Source organism: Neolamprologus brichardi, chromosome 15 (assembly GCF_056152115.1).
Source record: "Neolamprologus brichardi isolate AB-2024 chromosome 15, ASM5615211v1, whole genome shotgun sequence".
NCBI lineage: Eukaryota > Metazoa > Chordata > Actinopteri > Cichliformes > Cichlidae > Neolamprologus > Neolamprologus brichardi.
In genome coordinates this window covers 17,863,697-17,890,966 of record NC_142118.1, presented here as the reverse complement: position 1 = coordinate 17,890,966, position 27,270 = coordinate 17,863,697, and the positions used below count along the sequence as shown (strand labels likewise).

General features: G+C 40.7%; 2 protein-coding genes across 12 annotated transcripts in view; both read right to left on the bottom strand.

The window, feature by feature from the left end:
* Positions 1-6,739, bottom strand: part of LOC102784912 (dihydropyrimidinase-related protein 5-like) — a 28,818-nt gene extending 22,079 nt beyond the window's left edge. The window contains exon 1 of the mRNA XM_087852002.1: positions 6,609-6,739. The gene's annotated coding sequence lies outside the window, so the exon portion shown is untranslated. The remainder of the gene's footprint in view (positions 1-6,608) is intronic.
* A 2,125-nt stretch (positions 6,740-8,864) lies between these two features.
* The window catches only part of LOC102784640 (DNA (cytosine-5)-methyltransferase 3A-like), a 104,923-nt gene continuing 86,517 nt past the window's right edge, over positions 8,865-27,270 (bottom strand). For 4 of the 11 annotated variants that reach the window (XM_087851987.1, XM_087851994.1, XM_087851993.1 and 1 more), the window contains 13 exons: positions 27,085-27,228; positions 26,895-26,939; positions 26,229-26,308; positions 25,016-25,128; positions 23,430-23,613; positions 20,931-21,015; positions 19,417-19,562; positions 19,220-19,310; positions 18,986-19,134; positions 18,706-18,791; positions 18,101-18,194; positions 17,806-17,924; positions 8,865-15,376 (listed from right to left, as the gene is read on the bottom strand). In XM_087851987.1, the coding sequence (XP_087708113.1) occupies positions 15,235-15,376; positions 17,806-17,924; positions 18,101-18,194; positions 18,706-18,791; positions 18,986-19,134; positions 19,220-19,310; positions 19,417-19,562; positions 20,931-21,015; positions 23,430-23,613; positions 25,016-25,128; positions 26,229-26,308; positions 26,895-26,939; positions 27,085-27,228 (1,478 nt within the window). In that variant the 3' untranslated portion in view covers positions 8,865-15,234. The remainder of the gene's footprint in view (positions 15,377-17,805; positions 17,925-18,100; positions 18,195-18,705; positions 18,792-18,985; positions 19,135-19,219; positions 19,311-19,416; positions 19,563-20,930; positions 21,016-23,429; positions 23,614-25,015; positions 25,129-26,228; positions 26,309-26,894; positions 26,940-27,084; positions 27,229-27,270) is intronic. The other 7 variants (XM_087851989.1, XM_087851995.1, XM_087851992.1 and 4 more) reach the window with 5 other exon arrangements.

Sequence of the window (27,270 nt, the reverse complement as noted above, 5' to 3'; positions counted from 1 at the left end):
CTTTTTTTTAATTTAGATTTTAGACAGTGTCCCATCTTTTTTGGAAAGGACAAACCATCAAAACACCAGTCACTATTTTCTAGTCAGCTCAGTCCAAACCCACACAGACTGCAGACTCTGTGGGACTGGGAACGCTGACTTCTGCATCGGACACTGGAGGCTTTGTGTGTTTGTAGGAATATAAGGACAAAGGAAATTAAACTTCCAAAAATGAAAACAACGCCTTTAATTAATCACAAATGGGCACAGTAAGTTCACCACAAGTTCAAGGAATGGAGTATATATAAAAAAATACTGGCTGGCTGCTTTATCTGACCTGTAACAGAGTTGACGAACCCTACTTTAGCTGCAACCCTAACTGACAATAGCTTACTTTACTATATTAATACAGTTCTGCCATATTCCTGCCATATAGTTCAAACGGTGGCTTCAAAAAGTGTTACTTTGACTAAAAAGCTAAAAGCTCAGCTGAAATATAAACATTCAATTCTTAAAACTAAGAAAAAAAATATTTATATATGTGTAATTTTGTTAATTGGTCCTGAGTGCCCACTTTACTTCATGGCTTTGTTATTTTTATGTTACATATCGGAATAACAACTTTTTTTACTCTTTAAATATTTGGCCTGATTTATAATAATAATAATAGTTATAATAATAATAGTGATAGATTTTGTGAAAGGCTGAGTAGGAGTCAGGTTTAGTCAGGATGCAACACCTGAGAAATTCTGGGCTGATGTTTAAAGTACACTGTGTAGAGAAAAAAAGCCTTTTTTTTCTGGTGGGGGGTCAGTATATGGCGTTTCTGTCCTGATGAGCATTAAAATTAAAGTTCATTTAGATAATACTTAAATAACTGTCCAAATTCCCAGAGACTTTTAGGACATAATTTGTAAAAATTAAACTAAATTTAGTAATAGTAGTAGTAGTAGTTATTTTAGTGGATTCTTAAGTTTATGTTTACAGGTTTATTTCTCTACTATTTGCTTATTAAATATCAAAGTTGAAGAAGCAGGATGATAACTGTTATACAATGAAACAAGTGACTCATTATAGATGTGCTGTTGGTGGCATTTTAACTGATTGCGATATTTACAAAGAGAGGCTTGGGCTGCGGTTTCATCACTGTTTGTCTGGCAGAACTCCTTCTAGCTCAGGTCTGGGCGTCACCCGGACCTTTAGTCGTCCCTGACTGGACAGCGGTTTTTTGGAGGGGTTTTGCAAGCAAATGCAGCCACTTTGCAAACACACTGGAACCAATGTTTGTGCAAGATGTATGTTTTCTAACAAGACATAGACTTCCAAGAATTTATTTACTGAAATCAGAGGCAAAGCTCAGTTTGTGGAGAGCCGAATACTGTTTTAAAGGACTGAAATTTGAATCGCCCTCTGAGATAATGATAATATCATGACTGATGCAGAGCAGGAACAGACATCTGAATCTTTACCTGTAAAGCTGTAGAGGCAACAAGAAGCTATACCCAAGCCTTACTGAAACAACAGTCCCAGTTTCTCACATGTTCCCTTGGGAAAATTAATTGCCCAGCCCTGTCCTATGAAACAGACTTTTATGGAGAACATGAAGCAGCTTGAAGAGATGTGATGCAACATGAGGTGATCGAGGAGATGAGACTTAAAGTACAGTCAGGAGCTGCGATGTGACATGATGCAATGTGAGGGGTAATGACGGGAAGCAGCCACTGGCCCATTTTAACACTATCTGCTCTCAAAAGCTGATTTCCATTTCACACAAAAACACAAGACTTGTGCTTTTACATCAGTACGGGAGATCTGAAATTCAGGCCTTGTGTGCACAGAAAGTCAAAATCGTCAGGAGAAACTGAGGTCGTCTCTAATGCTCCTCGCTAACTGCATTCAAAGGGAAAAAAACCATCTATTTTAGACATCTTCAATGTGTGTTTGTGCGTGTGTGTGTGTGCGTGTTCACTTTCTGCTGTGTCACAGCAGGTATAACAGACACACACACACCAGGCAGCATTTCTCACGCACCCTGGGACCAGCTGCTTCTGCACACACACACACACACACACACACACCCACACACACACACACACACACACACACACACACACACACACACCAACACAGCTGCACACAGTCTAACACAGCGAGACACGCCCTCGTTTCCTCCCCTTTCCATCCAAACTTTTTTTAATGGGGGACTTAATTAATAATAAATGAGGAGCAGCAGGCTGAGTGAGTTGGGACTGTGTGTGGCACACAGATTCACGACATCATGGTAATACAAAGACACAACTACCTCACAGCATGAATAAAACCTGAACTCTTATACTGGAGGCACCATTTAGAAAGCAAATTATTTATTGGATAAAAATGTACAAAAGCTAAACCAGAGGTTCTACTGCAGTTGGATGAGCAGGAGGGATGAAAATGAGGAGAGATGCTATGATGATTTACTTTCTTTTGTACGGACATGTACTGTTTTTTAATGGAAAATATGTAAACAGGGGGTTTGTCTTGATTTTAAATTCCATAAAATGTCGTCTGGATTCGTTTAATTCTTTTCTTATTGATTGATAAAAATGGTGTGGTGAGAGCTTTAAATAATTAATAACCAATAAAAAAATTACAACTTAGCATTTTCCTAAATAAGTTCAAACTTGGCTTAAACAGCTGAAAACAGGAAGGATGAAAAAAGTTGTTTAAAAATGTTTATAAATTGTTACATTTCACATGGTAGCTGCTGACATGCTCACATGTCTGTTTGTGGGCGTGTGTGTGTGTGTGTGTGTGTGTGCTGTAAGTGAGAAGAAAGGACCAGACAGCTGATGACTCTTGCTTGATATTTGCCACAGGGAGGAGTATCTCTCTCTCTGTCTCCCTCTCTCTCTCTCTCTGTGTGTGTGTGTGTGTGTGCGTGGGTGCATGTGTGTGTATGTCTGGATTACCTTGCATATGTGCATGTGTGAAAACTAGAGCTATTTAAAAAGCCAACCAACATGCAGCAGACAAATTTACAGCCACTTGAAGATAAGAATAGATACTAAACACACACACACACACACACACAGAAGAATTGTGTGTACTGCTGCAGGTTCATGCATGAATAAGCATTACTGAATCACACACAGACAAACAGACAATAAGATAACTGGGGCATCACTCTGAGGATTAGGGGCATCTCTGTCTCTACACGCCCCCTAATCACACTATACATTTAGAAAAAAAAACCAACGCCAAGAGCTGTACATAAAATTTATTTTGCCAGTATTTTTTCTGTCTGACCTTTGACCTTCAGTCTGACCTACTCTTTGAGTTTTTCCTCTTCTCATTTGAAGGTGAAATTGTTTACATTTTCCGTGGTCTTCCTCTCCACCTTCCTGGCAGCTCACTTTTCAGCATCTGTTGCCGAGTATATCCACTACCCCTCCTCTGCACATGCCCAAACCATCTCAGCCTCACTCTCTGACTTTGTCTCCACAACACTTAACCTGAGCTGTCGCTCTGATGTCTTCATCTCTAACCCTTTCCATCGTGTTCCCGCCCAATAAAAAGCTTATCATCTTCCATTGTCCCACCTCAAACCATACATCACAGCAGGTCTAACTACCATCTTGTAAACCTTCTCTTTCACGCTCGCAGCTTTCTATCTGTTACAAATCAGCTCTCACACTCATCACCACCCACTCCACCCTGCCTTTCACTCTCTTCCCAGCTGTCCATTGCTTTAGATGGTTGAACTCGGGTATTTAAACTCATCTACCTTTTCACTGTTACACCTGTCTCCCTCTCATTCACACACACGTATTCTGTCTTGCTTCTACTGTCTTCCCTTCCTCCACTCTCCAGAGCATACCTCCACCTCTCTTACACCTACAGATAACAGTGTCATCATAATTGCCCTCACTTCCTCCTTACTAATGCTCTGCCCCCCATTTTTACTAACAGTCCTCTTCTCTCTCTGAATTTCTTCATTCGTCAGCTTCTTAAAGTCTTCTCAGCACACTCTCTTCACTTATTAATACATTTCCATCTCTATCCTTCAGCCAACCTAACCCACAGTACATCCTTTCCAACTCCATGTCTGGCCACTGAATACAAATCTTTTCCCTTGAATTCTTTCCTATGCGTCTTCACCAAGTCACCTTGACCTCTTTTCTCTGTCCAGAGGATACACCCTCATCAATAGAGAGTATCTTCACAGTCATCTAGCAATGGCTTAACTCTTCCATGAACCCTGTGATGTCAAGAGTCATCCTAGACGTGCAATGCTGCTACATTCTTCAGTTGATCTTAGATTATCAAGACCTTCTGCATAATATGTGTGTGCACCTTCCTCCACTCTTATGCACCAACCTATTCTCTTTATGTCCTCTTATTAAAATGTTTGTTCATAAAATATAAGTTCTTATACCGGGAGTCAATCCAGGCCACCTGGGTGAAAACCAGGAATCCTATCCACTAGAACATATAGGATTGCTTGTGTTGGCCACTTGCTTGGATATTCAGCTGCTGCTAGAGCCACCAGTTTGGTGGCTGCATTGGTTGTCACAGTGACATCAACACTGACCAATTGCAGGTACTTTTTGCATGATTCTGACCAACATCCTGAATATTGCTGTCACTACTTAGACAAAGCAGAGAGCAGAAGCTGTTTAGTTATGCAGTTTTTCAAGCTTCTTCCTCTGTATAACCTGAGATTCTCTGAGTGACCTCTGCACAGGTACTAGCTGCAGTATTCTCCTGAATGGTGCAGCGACTCAGGCAATACCTCACATCAGAGCTGGTATAGCAGGAGAAGAAGTCAAAACTGGAGGTAAAAGAAATGGCTTAGTCTTTTGAAAACTGTTGCAACATCTCCCTCTATATAAACTGTGAATCTCTGAGCTTCGGTATTGTCATTAAAGTGGCAGTAAACACATTTTCAAACTAGCAACAGCAGGTTATGAAAGTGCATAATTAGCAGTGGATGCAACACCATCATTCATCAGGTGGGAGGTGTAACAGGGCCATTATTAGATAAAGCTGCTCCTTACTTCCTCTTCCTGAAATGTCTGTCCTTATATGCAAGTTCCTATACGTGGAGTCAAACCCAGGCCACCTGGGTGAAAACCAGAAAACCTGACCACTAGACCATGAAGTGGTCAGGTTCAGTTGCTGTGAAAGGACATCATCCCCTCCTTATCACCAGTTATACCAAAGGAGAGGGTGGGGTACTACTGATCAGCATCCTGAACAATAGGTGTCGCCACTCAGACAAAGCAGAGAGAAGAAGCTGTTTAGTTTTGTAGCTTTGAGAGCATCTAAAGCATCGTCCTCACTAATGTGGGAAACTTTGAGCTCCTGCACATTGAAATGGTGGTAAAAACTGACAGAATTGCACATTTGTGCCTCAATCAAGGATACAAAAATTAGGAAATGCATCACCAGCCGAAACCCAAAGAGTACACCAACAGCTCTGACTATAAGGGCCTATAAGAACCAAGCAGCAACCTCCAAGGAAATCCCTTACATGTTAGGAATACCCAAAATTAGAGCATTAAAAGGGATGTTTACCATCTGGTACATAAATCACTGTTGGCATCTTCATATCAGCCCTGTAGGCGTGACGTTTGTATAAGTCTGCCTGCATACACAATAAGAGAAAAGTAAACCACTACATGAAAACAGGGCTGTTATATACCCCGGGAGAACATGCAAACTCAGAAACCTAGCTGTGAGGCAAGGCTACACCACCACCCTAATTAACACGTTACACACTAGAAGACAAGCATTGCATTCCTAATGGAAACAGACCGTGTGTAGGGCAGCAGTTACATCATCTAATCAGGACGCCCTCTGATTTATTCAGATCAATGTGGTGTACCTGAAGGATTTGCAGCACCCAGGAATACCCTCAAACCAAATAATGTGCACAAACTGGATTTTAAATCACCTGTTCACGTTTTGTACCCAGCCACACACACACACCAAGGACTCCAAGCACACACACATGCGCGCACACACGTCGTGCATACAAGCGAGTGTCCACGGCTACAGACAGATCTCTTCATTATCATCATCATCATCATCATCATCATTACCGTGACTCAATAAATTTGGGACAAGAGAGAATAACCTAAAAGGGACTTACATAACAAACACACAGCCTTGCAGCACTGATGGCACGCCACACACACACACACACACACACACACACACACAGACAGAGAGAGAGAGACTCACATCTCACCCATATTTCATCGCCCCAAACCACACGATGCCATTTTCACCACATCACCGCCAATTTTCCATTTTTCACCGCATTTAAGCGAAACTAATGTTTTTTCATTCATTTACTGGAAGGAAAAACGTTGAGTTAATTCATTCACATTTTAATTTAGACGCAGAAACACATCACTGATTTGCAAAAATGTAACAAAATATAGAAAATCTGCCAAATTTGCCTAATTTTCATTTACAGAGACTGATTCATGTTCGTTATAACCATTCCGTTACCAATGTTAATGGCATAAAGAGGGATTTTAACGCCTCTAATTATGACTACAGGTGATAAAATCTACCGATTTGGTCAACAGCGCTACAGCCTGACGTCCTCTCATCTGTGGAATTTTTTGTCTTCTTACCCGGTTCGCAGATTCCTTGATCCTACTCAGCAGGAGCCTGTCTCCGATGCCCAGCGCTGGCCGAGTGCGCGAGGACAGCTGGCACAACGCGAGCACCAGACGCTTCTTCGGCGACGGTCCGGCAGCAGCCAATCAGGGACCGTTCGAATGAGAGAAACCGGAAAACCGACCAATGGGAGGGGAGTTTAGTCTGTGGAAGGCGTTTCCTTTTCGTTTTGAGAAAGGGGCGTGTCTTCTGCTGCTGTAGTCGTGATACCTTCACTTGCGGTCAGAAATGTAATGATTAGCATCCGATTTTATTTTATCTTTTTTTTTCTTTTGGGGGGGGGGGGAGGATTTGAGCGAAGCATTGACTATTATTACTATCTTAGGCCACTTTAGTTGCAACATGAGTTTAAATTTGCTCTCGTTGATTATATTTCTGAAATGTTGATTATATATTAACAAAATAATAGCAGAAATAAATTTTATTTTTGATTTATTTATCTTCTGCTGCTTAATCTTTAGACATGATCTCTGAAAAGATAAACCCTGGCCCACACGGGCTCTTTGTGTGATTGTTGCTTTTGACCCAGTGCACTCAAACGGGGCAGTTACAGCGTTGAGAGGTTACTTTGAGCACTTGAATGCAACAATATGGAGCTGAAGTGCCACAGTGTGGAGACAGGGATGCCCTCTTTGGCAGCTTGGCTGGCTGCAGCTGCTGTGGTGGGAATTCAGAAGAATTAATTAACAGCAGTCGAACCACAAGCCTGTGACCTGCACATATATACTGAATACACCTGCAATATCAACCTGCAGGAAACGAACAGCTGATTCACAGTTCAGGCATTCACAAGTCTTTCCACAGCACAAAATTATATCCAAATTGGCTCATGTGATAATTAATAGTGAACATTAATACCTCATAGTATTCATGTAAGTGATATCTGTACTTTAATGATTATTGGGGCTCTAGTTTGGGAGAAACAAAAAAACCCCCAACCAAACCCCCAACACAGAACAAAAATACTTGTGGTTCAGGAGACCTTTCCAGTCAATAATGTGTGTTCTTTATATTTCATTAAGCTCTTTGCTGTTATTTATTTATGGGCATTTTTTGGTTGTTGTCAACTGTAAATAATAGCCAGCGTCAGTTGTGCAGATAGATATGAAGAAAAATAGTAAATGGATCCAGATCAATAGATTTACCACTAATCTGTTCATAACATTTGAAGTAATTGTTCACTTTATTGAAACTAGAGAGCCATTTCTATTTTTACATAGATTTTTATATGCTTTACATATAGTATTCTATTAGATTTTATTTTACCTCACTTTTTAAATTCAACTGAGTTACTTTCCCTTTTATCTTTTGTTTGTCTAATTTGTTTTGAGCTTTTCTCTTTAAGCTACTTTGTTGTAGGTTATGTTTATCATTCTGGAGGAGCTGGAGTACTTGCAGATTCTGCCTTATGCTGCCTGCAGTGATGAGGTCACTAACAAAAAGCAAAACCAGAGAAAAATCAGTCAGGAAGGAGGAGGAGGAGAGAGCAACTGTCTGTAGCCCTTCAGATATCCAATGAAGGTCAAACGGAGCTGTATTTAATTGTACTCACCTGTGGCTCATTCAGGTGCGTACATTCGTGTTTCTGATTGCAGTTAAGAAACTGACTTATAGTAGCATAACATTAAAACCAGAGTCAACCCACAACTTTAGGAATTATTTTCACTTTCAGACCCAAAACTGGGAAAATATTTTATAATTTCACAAACCTTTTGGCTGTGGACCAGTGTGATTAATTTGCAGACTGATTCTTGAGGGTTTCCTCTCCAACATGTGATGAGAAAAATATGGTCAGCAGTTCTAGTTTGATTCGATGTGGAAAACTGACATCAGAGATGTAAAATAAGCTGCTAGACCAGGGGTGTCAAAAGTAGGCCCCTGTGACCAGAATTGGCCGAGCAATCGAGCCCACTGGACAGCTTTGGAAAATGTAATTGTCATTTATGCTACACCAAAGTAAACAAGTAACAGATAAACAACAGAAAGTTCCTGTTTTTTCATTATCTGCTATAGAAATGTATGTTTGTTTGTTTTTTGGGTGGGTTCACAGAACAAAGCACATTTTCTGTGAATTAATGAAAACTTTATATTTTATAATTACAGGGCAGTTTTGGCCATGAAAATCCAGAACATATTCTGTAGTTTTACATCTAGATTTTTAAGACACAGCACCCCCAAATGCCACATAGGTAGACACACTAAGCAGATAGTCACAATAAACAGTTCTTGTTTATTCACGGTTCATTTCTTACACTGTTCAAGTACAAAGTTAAAATGCCTTTTTAATTAGTTCATATTCATACAAGAGTAAAATAATAATAGTGCCTTTCTTCACTACCGCAAACATAAATACAGTAAATGTAAAGACAAACTTGATTTATACTCCTAACAATAAATTTTTCTTGTTTTCAGATAAAATTTTAGCACCTTTTGAAACACCAACAGGTCCTCCTTTTCCTAAAAGCTCATCTTACATTTAGTCCATGAGATGAGTGTCTGCATGCGCCACAGCATTGTATTTGTAGGTGTTGTGCATGTATCTCTGCGTGTGAGCGTCGGTTGCTCTGTGTCATAACAGTGTGTGTTTGTCTGTGTATGTATGTGTGTGTTTGAAAGTGTATCAGTGTTTAAAACAGCGCATCACTCAGCCTAAAAGCTGTCGATAGGCGAACAGAAACATCATCACCGTATCACCCATCACTTAAAAACGTCAGCTCCTTTCCCTCACACTTTTTCCCCTCATGGAGCTCTCACACAGAGACGTGTTGGAGAAAAGGAAAATAAACTGCTGGAAACTGTAAACAGGCTGAAAATCGTCATGCCTGTGCTGAACCAGCAGCCTCCAGAGCAAATATAACAAACGCCGGTGAGCCCCAAGACTTAAACCACTGGCAGCTGCAGTGAGTGACCACGCTTTTAATGCGATGCTCTGCTGAGAAATTTGGATCCTGGCGTTCAGTCAGGTGCCACTTTGTCACAAAACGCCCACCCAGCAATGGCTTACATGTCAAGCTCACACATTTTATGGCAAGGGCACTCCCCAATGGCGGTGGTCTCCCTCAGCACACCACAAATATGGCTCGAGGAACGCAACAACAAGCCTGATGTTTGGATGTGGCCTCTAAACTTCCCAGATTGAGGGGGGGCTATACAATATTAGGCAGGTACTTTAATATTATGGCTACTTTGGCATGTATATACATCTAGATATAAATATCCCCATCTAAAAGTTGTGAAGTTATTTAACTGTTTAACAGCTTCTGAAGAAGCTCAGATTTCTGGTTCAGAGGATGACCAAAACTTTAGGAACTAAGTTATTAAATTTGATTTAAATGTTTTGGCATGGATCAGATCTGCACATGGCCTTAAATAAATCTGAAACGATAAGATTCTGTGAAGCTCATGTATTTTATTAATACGTTTCTTAAGTCTCAGGACCTCCAGACTGGGAACCGCCTTATGCCAGTGGAAATTCAGCTTTTACAGACAGCTTTAACTCAACCCGTCTCTGTTTGAGAGCATCGTGCGGCTCATAGCTTCAACGATTTAAAATAGAACAAGTCACTATACTAACTGTAATATATGCTTTCTCTAGCCTCTCTCTCTCCACTCTAGGCTGAGACTGAACTGAACTGAGCACCAACCTGGAACAGTACACACACACAATAACAGATTATTACTGTAATTATTATTACCATATTATTATTATCGTTACTCCCTAATCTAACATGGAATCGGAGATTACACTGACTGACTGACATGCAGCACCTGGGGAGGGGCAGGGCAGGGCGAGGTGGGGTTATTGGAGTGAGGGAGGGATTAGGGTAAGGGTGGGCAAGATTTGGGAGCACCAAGCGTCGTGGGGCCATGATGATGTCACAGCCAGCAGCGCTGCGGAAAGCCTGATGGCGGACAGGCGGCCGGCAAGAACACAGTGTGTATGCATGTGTGAGTGTAGCGGTGTTGGGTGTTCTGTAGCGAAAGGAAAAGCGTGAAGGTTGTTTCCAGCAAATGAGTGTGTGAGTGTGTGTGAGACCTGCAGGAAGAGCACTGTAAAAAAGAGCAGAGTTTAAAAAGCACCTGAAGGTTGGTTGTAGAAACGGATAGTAAACACGATGGAACAAAATCTTTGAACCTGCTGGCTTACTGTGGCTATGAGAGGTTGTGCATGTTTGTGTGAAGGTCTGTGTGTGTGTGTTTGTGTGTGTGAGACGGCATAGACTGCATGTGTCCAGTTGTTAGCTGGTATCTGAGGAAGGTCTGAGGATCGGAAGGCTTCCTGGAAAAGATGGTCATCCGAGGACCAAAAGCACCAGACTGAAGTGTTTTCTCTAAAGGCAGCCCTGTCTAAATAAAACATACATATGAACTTGTTTCTCATAGTGTGTGTGTGTGTGTGTAATAAATACAGCCACCACACTGGATGACATTTCCTCTTCACAGAGCAGCTGAGTTCATCCCAGCATGCATTGGGTGAAAGGCAGATGAAACACCCAAGAAGGCTCACACAGCTGAACCTGTGTTACATAAGGAAGCTTCTTTTTATTTATACAGGGCTATCTGTTTCAGTCACAGGAAGTAGAAAGCCAGCATATTGTCCACAGAGTAAAGTCGGCCTCTGCTTTCAGCCGACGCCGATGCAGAACGGTGACTGTAGGACGTTTTGGATCCCTGTGAAACACAGGGAGAGAACGAGTGCCAGGGGGATGGCAGACTAGTCACTTAACTGACAGTGGAGCTGAGGCACAGAAAGAAGCTGCATTGTAAGAGGAGGGAGCGTAAAATGCTGCTGAGAAGAGGATGCTGAATGTCTTCTACTTCTAACCACCAATGTTTTAGGTTAATGCTTCTCGGAGGCAATGGTGCTCTGCAGGCAGAAATAATCCTGCAGAATGAGTTTAACCTCATTCTGTAAAAGACAGAAGTGCCTTAAACCTCGATTTTCTTTTTTGAATGACCAGCAGGGGGCAATGCAAGAAAAGACTACTGGTTATTTAAAGTTGATGGATAAAATCCTGTCCTTTATATTCCCTATGGTTGGAGTTGGAGATTGAAAGCACGTAAACAGAGACACAGACATCCTGGGAATTTTGCTATGTTGATAGAAGTTTAACTTCCAGGGGAAAATACCTTATTTCTTTTTCTTATTTCTGTTTCTTATGTCCCAGTGACCTTTGAAATCAAAGCTAATTTAGATAGTATTTCAAAACTGTCCAAATAAATGCCTCGAGGGGCTTTCTCTTTAAAGGTACTTTTTGCAGCTGCTTGCAGCTTTTAACTAAATCCTTCACCATCAGGGGGCAGTGTTTTCCATGTGACTCTGTTGATATGGTTTGAGATTCATGCTGCCGTTTCTGTTTTTACCCTCTGATATTTGCTTTTATTCCTCAAGAAGCCTTTCATTCATTTACTCATTTCATTTGCCAGACTGCCAGCCTAAGTAAGAATACATAAACCTGATGTGCTATCTTGTGGTACAAAGTGGTATTACATGGTCCTACTTCACCAACGGCTGATTTCTCTCTAACACATTTAAGGAATTGCCAAAATCAGCTGATCTAGACCCTCTTCTGTTAAGTTGATGTGAATTTAAAGAAAAAAAAGTTTGATTAAAACTGTTCACTTCTATTTTGAGGTGAGATTTTCATATGAAACTCAGAATACTGTTAGTATACATTTGAGTTCACTGTACATATAAAAAATAAAATATGAATAGAATGAAACTACTTTGGTATCTTGGCATTATTTGGATCTTATGTTCATATGCCAGTTCAAAAACAGACAACAAAAGCATTGGAGTTACTGCAGTTAGTCCACATTTGGAGGACACTGTGCCAAGTCCTAAACAATAAATATATTTGCATTTCATAATCTCAAATCCACTCAAACACTAAATTATTTTGCACAATACTTAATGTTTGGAATTTATGATGCTGGAGAGTTGTTAGCATAACATTTTACAGAAATTTCCCATTAGCCCTAAACAATACCTTGAAGAAATAGAGGGAAGTCAAAAGATAATCAAGTTAAATTTGAGATTACTTGAATTTAACTTCAAATCTATCAACCTAACATCCAATGAACGTCCAATGACACACTTAACCAATGAATCTTAACGAGGCAAACTTTGGTATAATATGATGACATCTACTTGTTCCTGATAATCATCAGCTGAGTGACATCAGAGTAATATTAAATTTAAAATGAGCACCAAAGTCATTTAACAGTTGTCATCCCAGCGTAAATGAAACACGAGGAAATATTTTCATTATTAAAAGCATTCGTGAACCTAGTGTCTGAAAACCACCAGGAAGTAATCAGTACAGTACAGAGATGGTTTGCTTGTTGTGAGGATATACGGTGTATAGAGTACATTCGCAGTATGAAGTATGTTTTACCCTAACATGGTTATCTCCCACTAGAGGGCACTCTAAACACTGGGGATGCAGACAGCAGCAAGGATGTTTCTACTGTACTAATTTTAAATTTCATAACTTTTGTTTACATTCAGAGGGTTTTTTGCTTTTATATATGTCAGCATTTTGATCTTACAATAAGGCTGTTAAAGTTAACTGAAACTAAACCACAAATTAGTTCACTGAAATAAAAAGAAAACTAACCAAAACACTTACAAAACTATATAAAATATTAAACTATACAGCAACTGTCTTCAGTTTTAGTCAATTTGTCAACCAGGATGAGGACACCAGGATGTCTTCATCTCTGTGTTTGTTTTGTTGTATTGTATTATTCCATCCCGATAAAAACTACCATACATTTCATAATAAGGAGAAGTAAAACTAACACTGAAACTAAAGTGATAATAGTAAGTCCACCCTGGAGACACAAGAAACTACTGAAAAATACAAAAATCAAACATTAACAAGTAAAATAAACTCCTCAAACCACAGCTGCATCCCAATAAAATTCTGTTGTATTTTATTATTTCATATTGCTTTAGATAAAAGTGGATCTCTCTCTTTTTTTTTTTTTTGCACTGAGGTATAAATTCACCTGCAAGGATTATTTGTAGCACAAGAGCATCCTCCTCCTTTAAGAAACATTTAAAGGTTATAGTCTTATTAAGCTGTAGTCACACTAAAAAAAATTCTCTATATATTAATCTGAGCTGGTCCCAAAAGATTGATTCTGTTCATCTGGACGTAGCATTTTCAATGACTTCTTCAGTCTCACCTGACTGCAGGTTTCCCCAACCTTATAAACAGGACCTTTGCATAATGACTAAAACTAGCACCAGTGAGTAACAATGGACTGTGAGGTCAGCTTCATGATCATAAACATGCAAATTGCCATACCATTCACAGAGAGTTGGGGAATGACTGCAATCACAGCATGAAAGTGAAAAGATGAACTCTTAGGCCTCCTCCTCAATTCAGAGATGCCATCCGCTTAGCCAGAGGTTGTTTGGTTTCCCCAATGTATGAATCATGGCAATCCTTCTGGCACTTAACAGCGTGCACCATATTACTCTGTTTGTGCTGGGGGACCTGATCCTTTGGGGGGAGCAATTTTTGGCGCAGGGTGTTTTAGGGTTTGAAAGCTACCGAGACGTGGTGTTTACAGAAAATACGTCTCAGCTGTTCTATTACTCCTGAAAAAAAAAAGATCAATAAACATTTTTGCTTAGGTAGCAGTTGTTCTTCTCTCCAGGATCGCCTGGAGCTTCCTTTAGGTGTCTTCCCAGCTTTACTGAAGCCTTTTTGGTACAATGTTCTTCCACTTCCACTGTTCGTTCGAGCGAAACGTTCCTCCCATTGAAAGCGCTACGTCCAGAATCAACTTTTTGGAATTTCCTTACCTGGAGCATGCATCAAGAAATCTAAGCTGGGTTATCTTCCTTTTGGACACTCTCCTGCATCCTCATTCAATCCTTAAACCTCACAGCTACCTGTTTTGCCTGCTGTTGCCTCCACCTGCTCGTCTATTTGAACTCAAAACTGCAGCGACTGAAACAAGCAGAGACCATTCAGTCTCCAAGAGCACCAAAATCTGTAAAAGTGTTGTATTAAAGTGGCACCATTTAGATTGTATCACTGCCTGACCAGCACCACGACTGTTATGTGTGTTTGTGTGTGTTTCTGTTTTCACAACACATGAATACAGTAAAGTGTTGCGGGACTCATTGGTCTGTTTGTACGTATTCAGAGAGATCTTAAAGACAGAAAAAAGGCAGGGCATCTGTGTTAGTTTAGCGCCCCCTGGAGGTTTGAACTCCAGCTGATACGACACAGTAAAGCCAAAAGACATCAGTTTCAAGGTCGGACAGGAAGTTTGTGTATGACAGAAAACTGTACCTGTGTGTGTGTGTGTGTATGTGTATGTGTGTGTGGTAGCACGGTAGCACCAGGGGACTAAGGTCAGCCAGTGGTCTACAAGGGATCTCAGGAAGCAGTCCTTTACAGAGTGTGTATGTGAGTGTTTGTGTGTCTATGTCCGGTCATCTGTTTCATTTTGCGTCAGCCAACCTTCATGTACTGACTGTACACTGTGTATGGTTATCAGTGTCTGTTTCTGTTTATATGTGTGTGTCTGTACGTGGGAGGGAGTTGGTGTGTGTGACTAGTTGCAGGCAAAGTACTCCTTTAGAGGAGCAAAAAGGTGCCTGATGACAGGGACGCTCCACGAACGTCCCAGAAGCCTTTGTCTGGCCAGACGACTCATGTTGGACACGTCGGTGTAGTGGACGGGGAAACCAAACACCCTGAAACACACCACACAGATCATTACTTCAGACTTTAAATAGAAAAAGGTCTGTGAAGCAAAGCCAAGAAATATTTCAAATCACTTAGGATCCTAAACTTAAAAGAAAATTAATTTTTTTCATTTGAATTTGAATTTGTTATATTTGTTAGTTTTTGTCTTTCAAAGATTCAAAACGTTTATTGTCACGAGGACAAAGAAAAGCATTTCTCTGTGCAATGAAATTCTTTCTCTGCTGTCCACACATAGATGCTGGTCAATATGTGCAAATAAAACTGGAACAGATAAAATGCAAATAGTATAAATAAATAAATGGAGACAAAAACTGAAGTGTTAAATAGATTGGTGTGCAAAAGAGATTTGAGCTTAATGCTGGTTTAATATGTAAGATGATCTGATGTGCAAAATTATTACTGATAAAATAGGTCAGCTGTTCAAGAGTCTGGGGAAGAAGGAGTTGTTGAGTTGGGATGTTCTGGATTTCACACTTCTAAACCTTTGTCCCGACGACAGAAGTGTGAACAGTCCGTGTTGGAGGTGTGTGGGGTCTTTGAGGATGGAGGAAGCTCTCCTCTGGACTCTGCGATGGTAGATGCTCTGCAGAGAGGGCAGCAGAGTCCTGATGATCTTCTCCGCAGTTGTTATTACTCTCTGCAGGCATTTGCGGTCCATAGCAGTAGTGCTGCCGTACCATGCAGTGATGCAGCTGGTCAGTGTGCTCTCCACAATGCAGCTGTAGAACTTGCTGAGGATCTTGGCTGACATACCAAATTTCCTCAGCCTTCTCAGGAAATACAGCCGCTGCTGAGCCTTCTTGACCATCTGTGAGGTGTTCAGTGTCCAGTGGGGTCCTCAGTGATGTAGACGCCCAGGTATCTAAAGCTGCTCACCCTCTCCACTTCAAGCCCCTGGATAAACAGCGGCTGGTGAGGCCTCCTCTTCTTTCTCGTGTCTACTATCATCTATTTTGTCTTATCAGTGTTGAGTGTGAGGAGACCTGTTGGAGGTGACACAGTCGTGGGTGTACAGGGTCTAGAGGATGGAACTGAGGACGCAACCTGACTGAAGTCCTGTTGCTGATCCTGACAGATTGGGCCCTGCCAGTCAAAAAGTCCAGTAGCTAGTCACATAGGGTGGGGTGTAGGCCGAGTGTTGCCAGCTTGTGAGTGAGTTTGTGTGGGATGACAGTATTGAAGGAGGAGCTGTAATCAACAAAAAGTACCCTGATGTATGAGTCTTTGTTTTCCAGATGGGAAAGGGAATAGTGAAGGGCAGCAGTGATGCCGTCTGACGTGGACCTACTGGGCCAGTAGGCATACTGCAGGGGATCCAGAGTGTCTGTGATGTTGCTCTGAATGTAGGCCAGCACCACTCTCTAAGCACTTTGTAATGATTGGAGTGAGTGCAACTGGTCTATAGTCATTTTGGCAGGTGGTTTGGCTTTTCTTGGGAAGAGGGATGATGGTTGTGGTCTTGACTAAGGTCAGCCAGTGGTCTAAAAGAAATCTCAGGAAGTAGTCCTTTACAGTGTGTGTATGTGAGTGTTTATGTGTCTTAAATGTTTGCTTTTCATTTGTTTTGATTATTTTTTGTTTTATTGTTTTACTTCCTGCTTTTGTTTCTTTCCCTCCATTGAAACGCGGTCAAATTCATTTACCTTGAATTTGACTGCTTCCACCTGTGTGTCATTTAGTAATCACCCCTCTTTTTATATGAACCCCACTTCTCATTTTACAATTGACATATACTGAAATTCTCAAATATTAGTCCCTCATTACCAAATAGTAAAGCAGAGACACAATTTCATTTTATGAAATGGGAAATCTTGTTAGTTAAACATGTGGCACAACTACATCATAAGAAGTTTTTAGCCCAATTAATCTCATATTGAGCTTTGTATTGTAAGACAAAGATGCTACATTAAGAGAAAGAAAACCCCACCAATCAAATGACTTCCTATAAGCAAGCACTTGGCAACAGTGGGAAGGAAAAACTCCCTTTTAACAGGAAGAAACCTACAGCAGAACTAAGCTCAGGGAGGGCCGGCCATTTGATGCGACCGTTTGAGGGTGAGGCGAGACACGTACATGATCTCAGGTCTAACATGCTTGAATTACAATCTCAACCCTACTATGTCACCATGTGACCATTTGACAGGATATAGCTTCTTTTAATAATTCAAACAAGTTCACTTTCATGCAAGAACATGCTTAAAACAATTAACCTCTTAACATCCACCTGTACAGGTATGTATATATGGATTTTTCATTTTTTAAGGTAACCCCAAATGTAAATACAGAAGACCCATATGGTCAAAATGAAATCTAACCGTTACCCTTAGAGGTCTGCAGTCACCTGCTGGATGTTAAGAGGTAATAAAAAACCACACACACACACACACACACACACACAAACACGCGGCTCCTGTACCTTTCCATCTCGGTGCACCACAGTATGTCCTCCTTGTTGTCCATGTAGACGGGGAAATGCTCGTCTTTCCCCTGCTTCACAGAGTTGGAGCGTGTCGTTATCGTACGCAACTTCTCAAACTGGAATTAGCATCCAGAACCAAACACGCACAGACAGACACAAACAAACAAACCAACACACGCATCCCTTTTAATCCTACAGCCTACTCTCATTTTCAACAGCAGCTTTCTGTGATTCAGACACACAAATACACACTCTCTCACACAAACACACACACATACACACAAGTGGATACCTTGGCTGTGCGGCCATGCTCCAGGCACTCCTGTAGGTCCAGCTTGTCGTTTGCCATCGGTGTCAATGGCCTGCAGTATTTAGAAAAGCACAACCTAAAGCAGAGTTGCATTTTCAATTCAGTAAGGAAAACTTGTAATCACCCTGCAGCTGGCTTTCCCACATGTCCAGCTGCTGTCTGTTCTTTAATTGCTTTCGTTTTCTTATGCTTTCAATCTCAATACTGACATCATTGCTCTAATCCAATCATCTTCTTGTACACCTTCTCCAAGTCAATCACCCTTCACACTGCACTTCTGCCTTTTTGCCTCTCAGATGCACATTAGTGCAACCCACCTCCTCCCCATGTCCGCCTCATCCTGGTGACTCAGAGCTCCATGCAAGCCTCCATCTTCACCACCACCAGTGTCTAGACTCTGGGGGGTCCTGTCCTCTAATTCCTGCTACTACTGAGATTTTGTTCTGCTACGATGGGTCATCGGAGACTAATCGCCAGACAACTGTATTGAATTCTGTATTTCAATAAATCATGTTCAGTTCTTCCAAATGATCTCTCCTTACTGAAATAAAGCCAACAAACCTGTGGTGTCTGTGTGTTTGTATCACCTGGACATGCCGGGCAGGTTTCCCCAGAAATAGCGAGCGCGGTGGGCAGCAGAAACCTCCTTGGCGTCGATCATCACTGGGTTACACTGAAGAGGAATATGAATGTTATGTCATACTGCACTACGGCCCTGAAGACTTACTTTTGTCCTAACTAATGGATGGATAAATGGATCCTAACAACCTTCTGTACTACAACTGAGAATGTCCTGTGGGGATGTAGTTGGGGGGCTTTTTTAAAATTTCCCTTGCAGAGTAACTGCTGTGGGTTTGTTTGCCGTACCTCTAGAAAGCGGGAGATGTCCCGTTTGTCGCTGACTCCCATAGCGACCACATTCTCAAACAGCCAGAAGAACGGCCTCTCGTCGCCGGGTTTTGGCCGCGCCTCATGCAGCAGACGGTAAAACTCAAAAAACAACCGGCCGGTCCCCTCTGAAGAAAGACAGGGAAAGTTCAGCCTCCTTATTTCATTTAGCACAACGAGCAACAAGTAAATGATTATACGAGTGCTTCCTACCATAAAGTCCTTTCCTTGCAGGGTTGACTATGGAAAGGTCGTTGCAGGGGCTTCCTCCTATCACCAGGTCAAATGGTCCCCATTTATCGATCTGCCGATGGAAACACAGCAAGTTAAAGTTTACTGCCTTTAACATAATGTGAGGAAAACTTTCTGGTTACGTTGTGGTTTTGAGGAGCAATAATGATTTCTCTTACATGTTTGCGAGTTACGGTGCGTACGTCTCCCACGTACATGATGCGTCCCTCGTGTCGAACCATGCCGACAGTGATGGAGTCTTCACACACTTCTGATGCAACATACTTTTCGACCTGGATGCCCAAATCTTTCAGCACCAGAAGACCTGACAGACACACAAACATCATGCTAAAAACTCTTTAAGGGTGCTTAGGTTTTAAGATGGCGCGGCCACGTCCAGACGCCTTCCTGACTGCTCCGCGCAGACTATGCACCTTTTTAGTTGTTTACTTATTTATTGCTTTGTTACCTAATGCATAACTACTGCCTTACAACTGAGGACTTTCCATATAGGCACTGTGGAGAGCATCCTCACACAAAACATTGCATCCTGGTATGGGAAGAGCTTTGTTAAGGACCAAAAAGGTCTTCAGAGAGTGATCCGTACAGCAGAACACTGCTGAGGGGCTGCTCTCGCCTCCCTACAGGACATTTAAAACAGAAGATGCTGGTCCAGAGCAGCTCAGATATTGAAGGACCTGTCCCATCCCAGCAACAAACTGTTCCAGCTTCTGCAATCAGGCAGAAGGCTCCGCGCCATCCGAGCAAAAACAGAGAGGCTCAAGAGAAGCAAGTGACACAGGAGTCATTGTTACCACATTCGCATATCATGCCTGATCTTTCTGGCTTCACTACGGCACGAGACACTTTAACACCTCACTCACACAATGTACGTTCTCAGATTTATTTATTTTATTTATATATATAATGTATATAACTCACTCACTTACTGCATGCACATAATGTCCTCTTTGTATATATTCACTGTTTGTATATATATAATCTCTCTCTCTCTCTTTGCACAGTCGAGGAGCGTATCAGGTCACATTTCACTGCGTCTTGTACTTGCATAAATATGCACATGAAAAATAAACAATCTTGAATCTTATTATAAATGTTTATTTTTTAAAATAGATATAAATCCTTCCAAAATACCCAAAGCTTCTAACAGAATGTGGTGAAACAACATTTATAACATACAGCATTTATAACAAATACTTAAACCCGCACAGTCAGAACGCCAGGCTGAGCCAATATCAGCTGTTCATGTTTGTCGTGTTCATTTTTAACTGCTTTGACAACTTTGGAATGGATGAAGTAAATCTTACTTTGTCTTCACATTTCTGTTTTATACTTCCACTTAACCACTTTTCTCATTTACCATTAAATTCACTTGCTTTATTTTTGTCTTATGTGTTTCTTTGTTATTTTTTATTTCATTTTCAATGGCAAGCTCTTCAATGAAAAAGAGATTTTAATCTGAGAATATCGTGAGCTGCACCAAACTGTATTTTCTGCGACTTAAACTGGGTGCTATAAGGATGTGACAGGATATCTTTATATTTCTTTTTGTTTCTTACACACCCCGATTATGATGGCACTAGTCGTAAGGATAAAGGATCATATTAACCTGTTAATCAATAATTTATTGATGATGAGAATAGTGGTTAATTGCCGCTCTGCACTTACACACCTGTGGCAATGCCATCGAATAAAGAGAGGACTCTGATTGGTTGCCTCTTCTCTGCTGCAACTGGGGGATACAACTTTGCCGGCTCCTGAGAGAGAGTTAAGAGGAAGAGGAGATCAAATGAGATATCAAACTCTACAGTACGCAAAGGCAGAGAGCTTTTCTTTATCACTTTGTTCCTGATAATGATCTACTCTTTACTAAAAAAAAAAAAGTCAAGAAGAAGAAGAAGGAGAAGAATATCAATAATTAAAGGTGAACATGATCTGTTTTGATGTGCATTAACCTTCGTGGATAATTGAGAGCTGACGAGCCCTGGAGCGTAACCCGCACTGATCTCCAGATAATTATGTTTCCAGCTAACTGTAATGATTCACACTTCAAAGTTCTATAAAGGTTATGACAGGAGATAAGATGTAAAGTGGCAGATACATTAAATTTAGCACAATCCATTGACTTACAGCATGCAATGTGAGCTTAAATAAGATGTCTGATATTCACAGGCTGCTGTAAGAAGAAATACAGTACTGAAGAGCAGGATGTTTATTAATACAATATAAAAGCAGCTTAATGAGCCGTCTGAATTTGATGTTACCACTTACACAGTGACACTTTGGTGTCATAGCCCTCCCATGCTTCATAACAGCTATTCTCAAACTGCATTTTTAAAAATGGGCTATTGGTAGGGGCTGAAAGAATGAAACTTCAGCTACAAACATTTGAAAACGAGTATTATTCTCCAGACTCACTCCAGACTCTGTATTTATGCAGCCTTAATTAGTTTTTCATTAGTATTGTGGTTATGATGGCTAGCGTTGATCCATAAATTGCTGTTGAACTGCAGGTTAATGAATCCTGACAGGAATTCTGAGGCACCCCCTTAGCCTGGAGGAGGCTTTAATGTGCTTTACCTGGTAATGATCTGAAGAAGTGGCAGAAAATGAATGGACGGATGGTAATGAGGTGAGACACCTGTAAATGTTTAAACATCTGCTAACTGGCGGGAATCACAGACGCCCTCTTCGTGTTGTTGTTTGGATATGGGAACAGATTTATTGCTCGTCTATAAATGTGGGCTCGAGCTCACAGCCTCTCTCTTCCACCGGGTCATTCGGTTCGCTGAAACTTTGGTTGCTTTATTTATTGTTTTACTTGCTCGTGGCTTATAACTGATAAACTCGCTGCATTAGTTATGTGTGGTAATTCTTTCCTACCTGTTGATCCTCGGTCGTGACGTGGCTAATTATTAAACTTGCAAATTGTAATCACAGCACATAAGAAGGTATATCTACAGTCATGTGCAGAATTCTCTGGTGAATTTGCTGATTTCTGAAGTGAAAGTAAGAAAATATGTCTGCTTTTGGTTTCTCACACTGGCATATGTAAACATCTGGGAATCCCCTTACTTCTGAAACAATCAGGACTTCATTAACGTGTTAGATGTTATGATGGAGGTCTTTAATCTTCATTAAGACTTTCACAGTTGATAAATTCTCTGGTCCTTCAGCCTTCATGGTAACGCAGAACAAAAGCAAGATATCAAAGTGCTTCCTGCCTGCTGTTTCCACCCTTCCACCCACAGATGGCAGTTAAAGGGAACTTTGACACTCGAGATCTGGAAGAAACTATAGGCATCGCATCTGAATGGCATATCATGTGATATGATATGACATCATATGAAGAGCAGCATCTGGACAGGACAGAGCTGATTTGGAGGAAAATGCAAAGCCATTTGACTGAAACCATCAAAGCAGCAGCACAAGATAAAAAGACACCTCGTCAAGTGTTTGTCAAAGAAGAAGAAATTTTTGGATTTGAAGCTGTGTAGCACCAAGTGTCAGGAATTCTCGAAACAGATGTCTGGCAGCCGGTCAGCAAAGTGAAACAGAAATAAATCTGGCTTCTACAACAGGTCTGTGATCCAAAGCAGATTTGAGAATCTGCAGCGAGCTACAAGAAGCACGAGCATCTCCTAACTGTTCCACACTTTTATTTTAAAAAAAGAGGCAATCATGCTTTTGAGGTCGTAGCTCCCAAATGTTAGAACAGCCTTCCTCGGCCTATCAGGTCAGCTAAATCACTGGTTTGTTTTAAACAATCACTAAACGTTAAGTTCTCTAGGTTAGCTTTAGCTTAATCTTTCACCCATTATTTTTGGCCTTTTGTTCTTCTGATATGTCTGTATAGGAGTGTGTATGCAGGAGTGAAAGACCCACGTGTTTGATTGTCTGTATGCATGTATGATATCTATATGGATCTCTCTTCATTCATCAAATATGGCGCCACTTTTTTCTAGAAGGACTCTCCTACATTATGAAAAAGTGTTAAAAACAGACCTGGGCAAACGTTTTTGCTCTTTAACAATCCACATAAATCAATTACAAGATGTGATAATAAAATATTACTAATTTATCACCTCTGACACTCTTAACAACGAACAAGGCAATTAAAGCCCAACGAGTAAGGGAAATTGTTTTGTAGGAAGAGAGCATTCAAACTTACAAATTCCTGCTCGTGGTTGTTGGCAAAGAAATGCTGTAGTCTGCAGGGCCAGTCATCCCGCCGTCGCAGTAGGCCGTAGGTGTTGCGGGGTCCACACATGTAGCAGTTCCAGGGGTCTTCTTTGATGGCTGCCGCTGCTGAGCCAGCCCCGACCAGGAGATCCACGCACTCCACACAGAAACACCTAAACGCACACACAGCAATTAATCATGTCTCATGTCTATTTACCCACTCACTAATATGTCTTTGTCAAGTAATAATTTCTCTTCGTTCCCTGTCACCTGTAGACTGGACTCAAACAAGCTAAACGTATTGAAAAACGTGAGCTTGTGACTAATTTTAGCGACTATCATCCACTATAGAAAAAAGACTTTTATTCCATAATATTATAGGAAAATATTAAACTCACTTTCTTACATGGAACATGATGATTAAAGACAATTTGGCACTTATCAAATCAAAATTCTGTCTTGTAACAAATAAAGTTCAGCCTTTGAACAGTGCAAGTCTCAGAGAAATTCCAAAAATAAAAAAGACTCGTAGGCTTCGTCTCGAACTCTACTGACAGTACAATTAGAAGAAGACTGAAAAAGTATGACCTGTTTGTAAGGGTTGCTGAGAGAAAGCCTCTTTTCTTTAAAAAGAACATGGCAGCATGGCTTAAGTTTACAAATTAAATCTGAAGAAACAACAGACAACAGACAATGGAACAAAGTCATTTGGACATTCAAGACCAAAGTGGAGATAACTGGCCATAATGCACAACACTCAACTTAGCATATCAGCATAAACACCCCAAACCTGCTGCAATTACAGCTGCCAGTCTTTTAGGGTATGTCTCTACCAGCTTTGCACATCTAGAGACTGAAATCCTTGCCCATTCTTCTTTGCAAAACAGCTCCAGCTCAGTCAGATTAGATGGACAGCGTTTGTGAACAGCAGTTTTCAGATCTTGCCACAGTTCAAAGGGGCCGGATACTTTTGCTTGCCACTGTATACTCGGTATACATAAGTATTCTAGAGTCTGATGTGATGCCATCTGTGTGACAGCTAAAGCTCGGCTAAAACTGGACAATTCAACAGGACAATGATCCCAAGCTCAGCAGCAGCTCTACAACAGAAACAGAATGGCTGAAACTTCAGTGAACGTCAATAACATTGTAAGGAACAGTGAACCAAAATTTACTAGGATATGAGGATCTCATTAAGTCATACAGAAAACAAATACTTCAAGTTGTTGCTGCTTAAGGTGAACCTACAAACTACTGAAGGTGTTGAGGTGTACCTGGCTTTTTACAGGACTGCAGAGAGTTCTTTGGAAAAAACGCTTTGGACTGAAGCTCATTATATTCATGTCTGATCTCTGCTCTGTTTGCAGTGAAAGGATTAGAGCCGAGATGCCAAAATCAACTGTGTACCCTCTTTTGAAATAAACAAATCCACATGAGCTTTGTGCCAATAAAGAAAGTGATTGATCACGTTTTGACATTTAGGTGTAAACTGTTTCTGTACATGTGAAATTGAAAATCTTAGCAGGACCTGAATGTGCTGAAAGAAGCTGCTGTTTGCAAACCCCTGATACTGACCTACAGCAGTTGTTGTTGCCACACATGAGCACTTCCCTGCCTCCACAGCAGATGGTGCAGTAGGACTGGTAGCCATCATCGTCATACTGGTAGGCGCACTCCAGGAACGAGTTCTGCCGAGAAGCAAAACACAAGTTTTTTTTTTTGTTTCTCCTTCTGTCCATTGAGTTTATTTTTACATGTCTGTGAACTACAACAGATTACAAATATGTAACCGATGCTCCAATAATATTGTCACTGCTTCCAAAACAGCTAGCTGCTTGGATTTTTCCCCTGGGGAAATGCAGCTTCCACACATATTGGGTGAGATATTTGTTGCTGGAAGAAATTTATCATGGAAAAAACATTTTCTGGTTCCAGCTTCCCAAATGTGAGAATTTGAGACTCTTTGTATTATTTAGTATTGTTCTTAATATCTCTGTGGTCTGGATTGTTTTTTCATTCACTTTTGCATGTTGACAGGCAAAAATACTCAGTTAATAATAATAATAAGAGTGATTAGTTGCAGCCTTGGAGAGCTGTACACACAGAAACCTTCATGTTGAACACGCAGAATCTGAGCATAACAGCTGAGATTTTGGGTATTTTGGAGCTGTCTGGGGTCTGTTTATACTCACAGCGTGTGAGTTCTTTTGACCAATCACATGCTACCTGATTACCTGAACTCAGTAGTAGGTTCAGTTTAAAATCACCTGGAAGTGCCAAATATTCACAGTTTGTTTGTTTTATAGGTGTTATATAGAGTTAAAGCATTATGTTTTATATATGATACCTTTAAAGCTGTAGCTTAACACCACTGAATAAAGCTCTGCAGTAAAAGCTACAGCAGTGCAATTGTACGTAGCATTATTGGGAAAACTTGTGATGCTGAAAAATGTATGAATATAGTCAAACTAATTTCACAAACTAACTCTTTCATTCACCTATGGGACAGTCAGATTTGACCACACTGAGAATCCTTTCATGTTTAACCTTTCATGACCAACCTGTGTGGGTTTCCTCCTGTGCTTCGGCCTCCTCTCACAGTCCAAAGACATGCTTGTTAGGTTAATTGGTGATTCTAAATTGGCTGTACATGTGGGTGCGAACGGTTGTCTGTCTGAGTGCACGGCGCCTGTACAGTTTGGATAGACTACAGCCCCTCTGTGACCTTAGGCTGGATAAGCAATTAAGAAAATAATAAATAATAAATAATAAAAAGAGGGATTCTCACCTTGCAGCCCTGGCACATTGCTCCTACAAACAGAGGATGCTCCAGGGAGACATTGAGGCTTCCACAGGAGATGCAGATATCTGAACAAAAACAGAGAGAAAATACAGACAAACTAAATCTACAGCATTTGTTAGTTTGTTTAAGTGTCTGTTTATATGTACTTTGACATGTTGTAGACAGTAAACACATCAGCTATTTGTCTAAAATGTAGGGACAGTTAAAAGGCCTGAATCAGATAACGAGACAGACTGCTGGAATAAGGTCTCAGCACATCTGCTATGCTAAGACAATCTGGGGCTGTATAGGGTTTGTGTGATTAAAATTAATAAATAAAATGAACTCTAACTCTTAACTCTTAACAAACTCTAACTCTTAACTCTTAACAAGCGAAAGCTTAATAATAGTCCTTTATTCTTCTTTATTAGATGAATTTGAGAGACAACTACGAACCAAATGCCGGTTTAAGAAGCTAAAGCATTTTTAAAGGATTGTGTCAATCTTTGTTAATCCTTTATTAATATTTTGTGTCATGTTATTACTCAACTTTGAATCTTCTGGATCCAAGGTTAACCAAAGCTAAGACAAAAGAAATACTAGAAAGAAAATAAAGTACTCCTTCTTTCGTTTAAATATGAATGCCGGTTAAACAACTGGAGATGCTTTTACCTTCTATATTCCTGGTCTTCTTTTTGATCTCAAATATAAGTCTCTCTGAAAAACAAAACACAAGTTAGTTCAAATACATATAAACGATAACAACAATACAAGTTTAATAGAAAGTATGATATTATCAGCCTAGTGTGGGTTTAAAAGAAACCGGAATATTAAACAACAATCTGTGTTTTCGTTTTTTTACCTCTGGTCCCTTCGTCGATCACCTCTCTGATCTTTGCTTTTTCTTGCGTGTTTTTGCGTGGTTTCTTTGCAGGTGGAGGCGTGTACGCAGCCTCAGGCTCCCCCCACATCTCTGGGTACACTTCCTTATATGGATTTTGTTCCTCTGTAGGGATAGTGGCATGAAGTTAACACATGGACACATTAA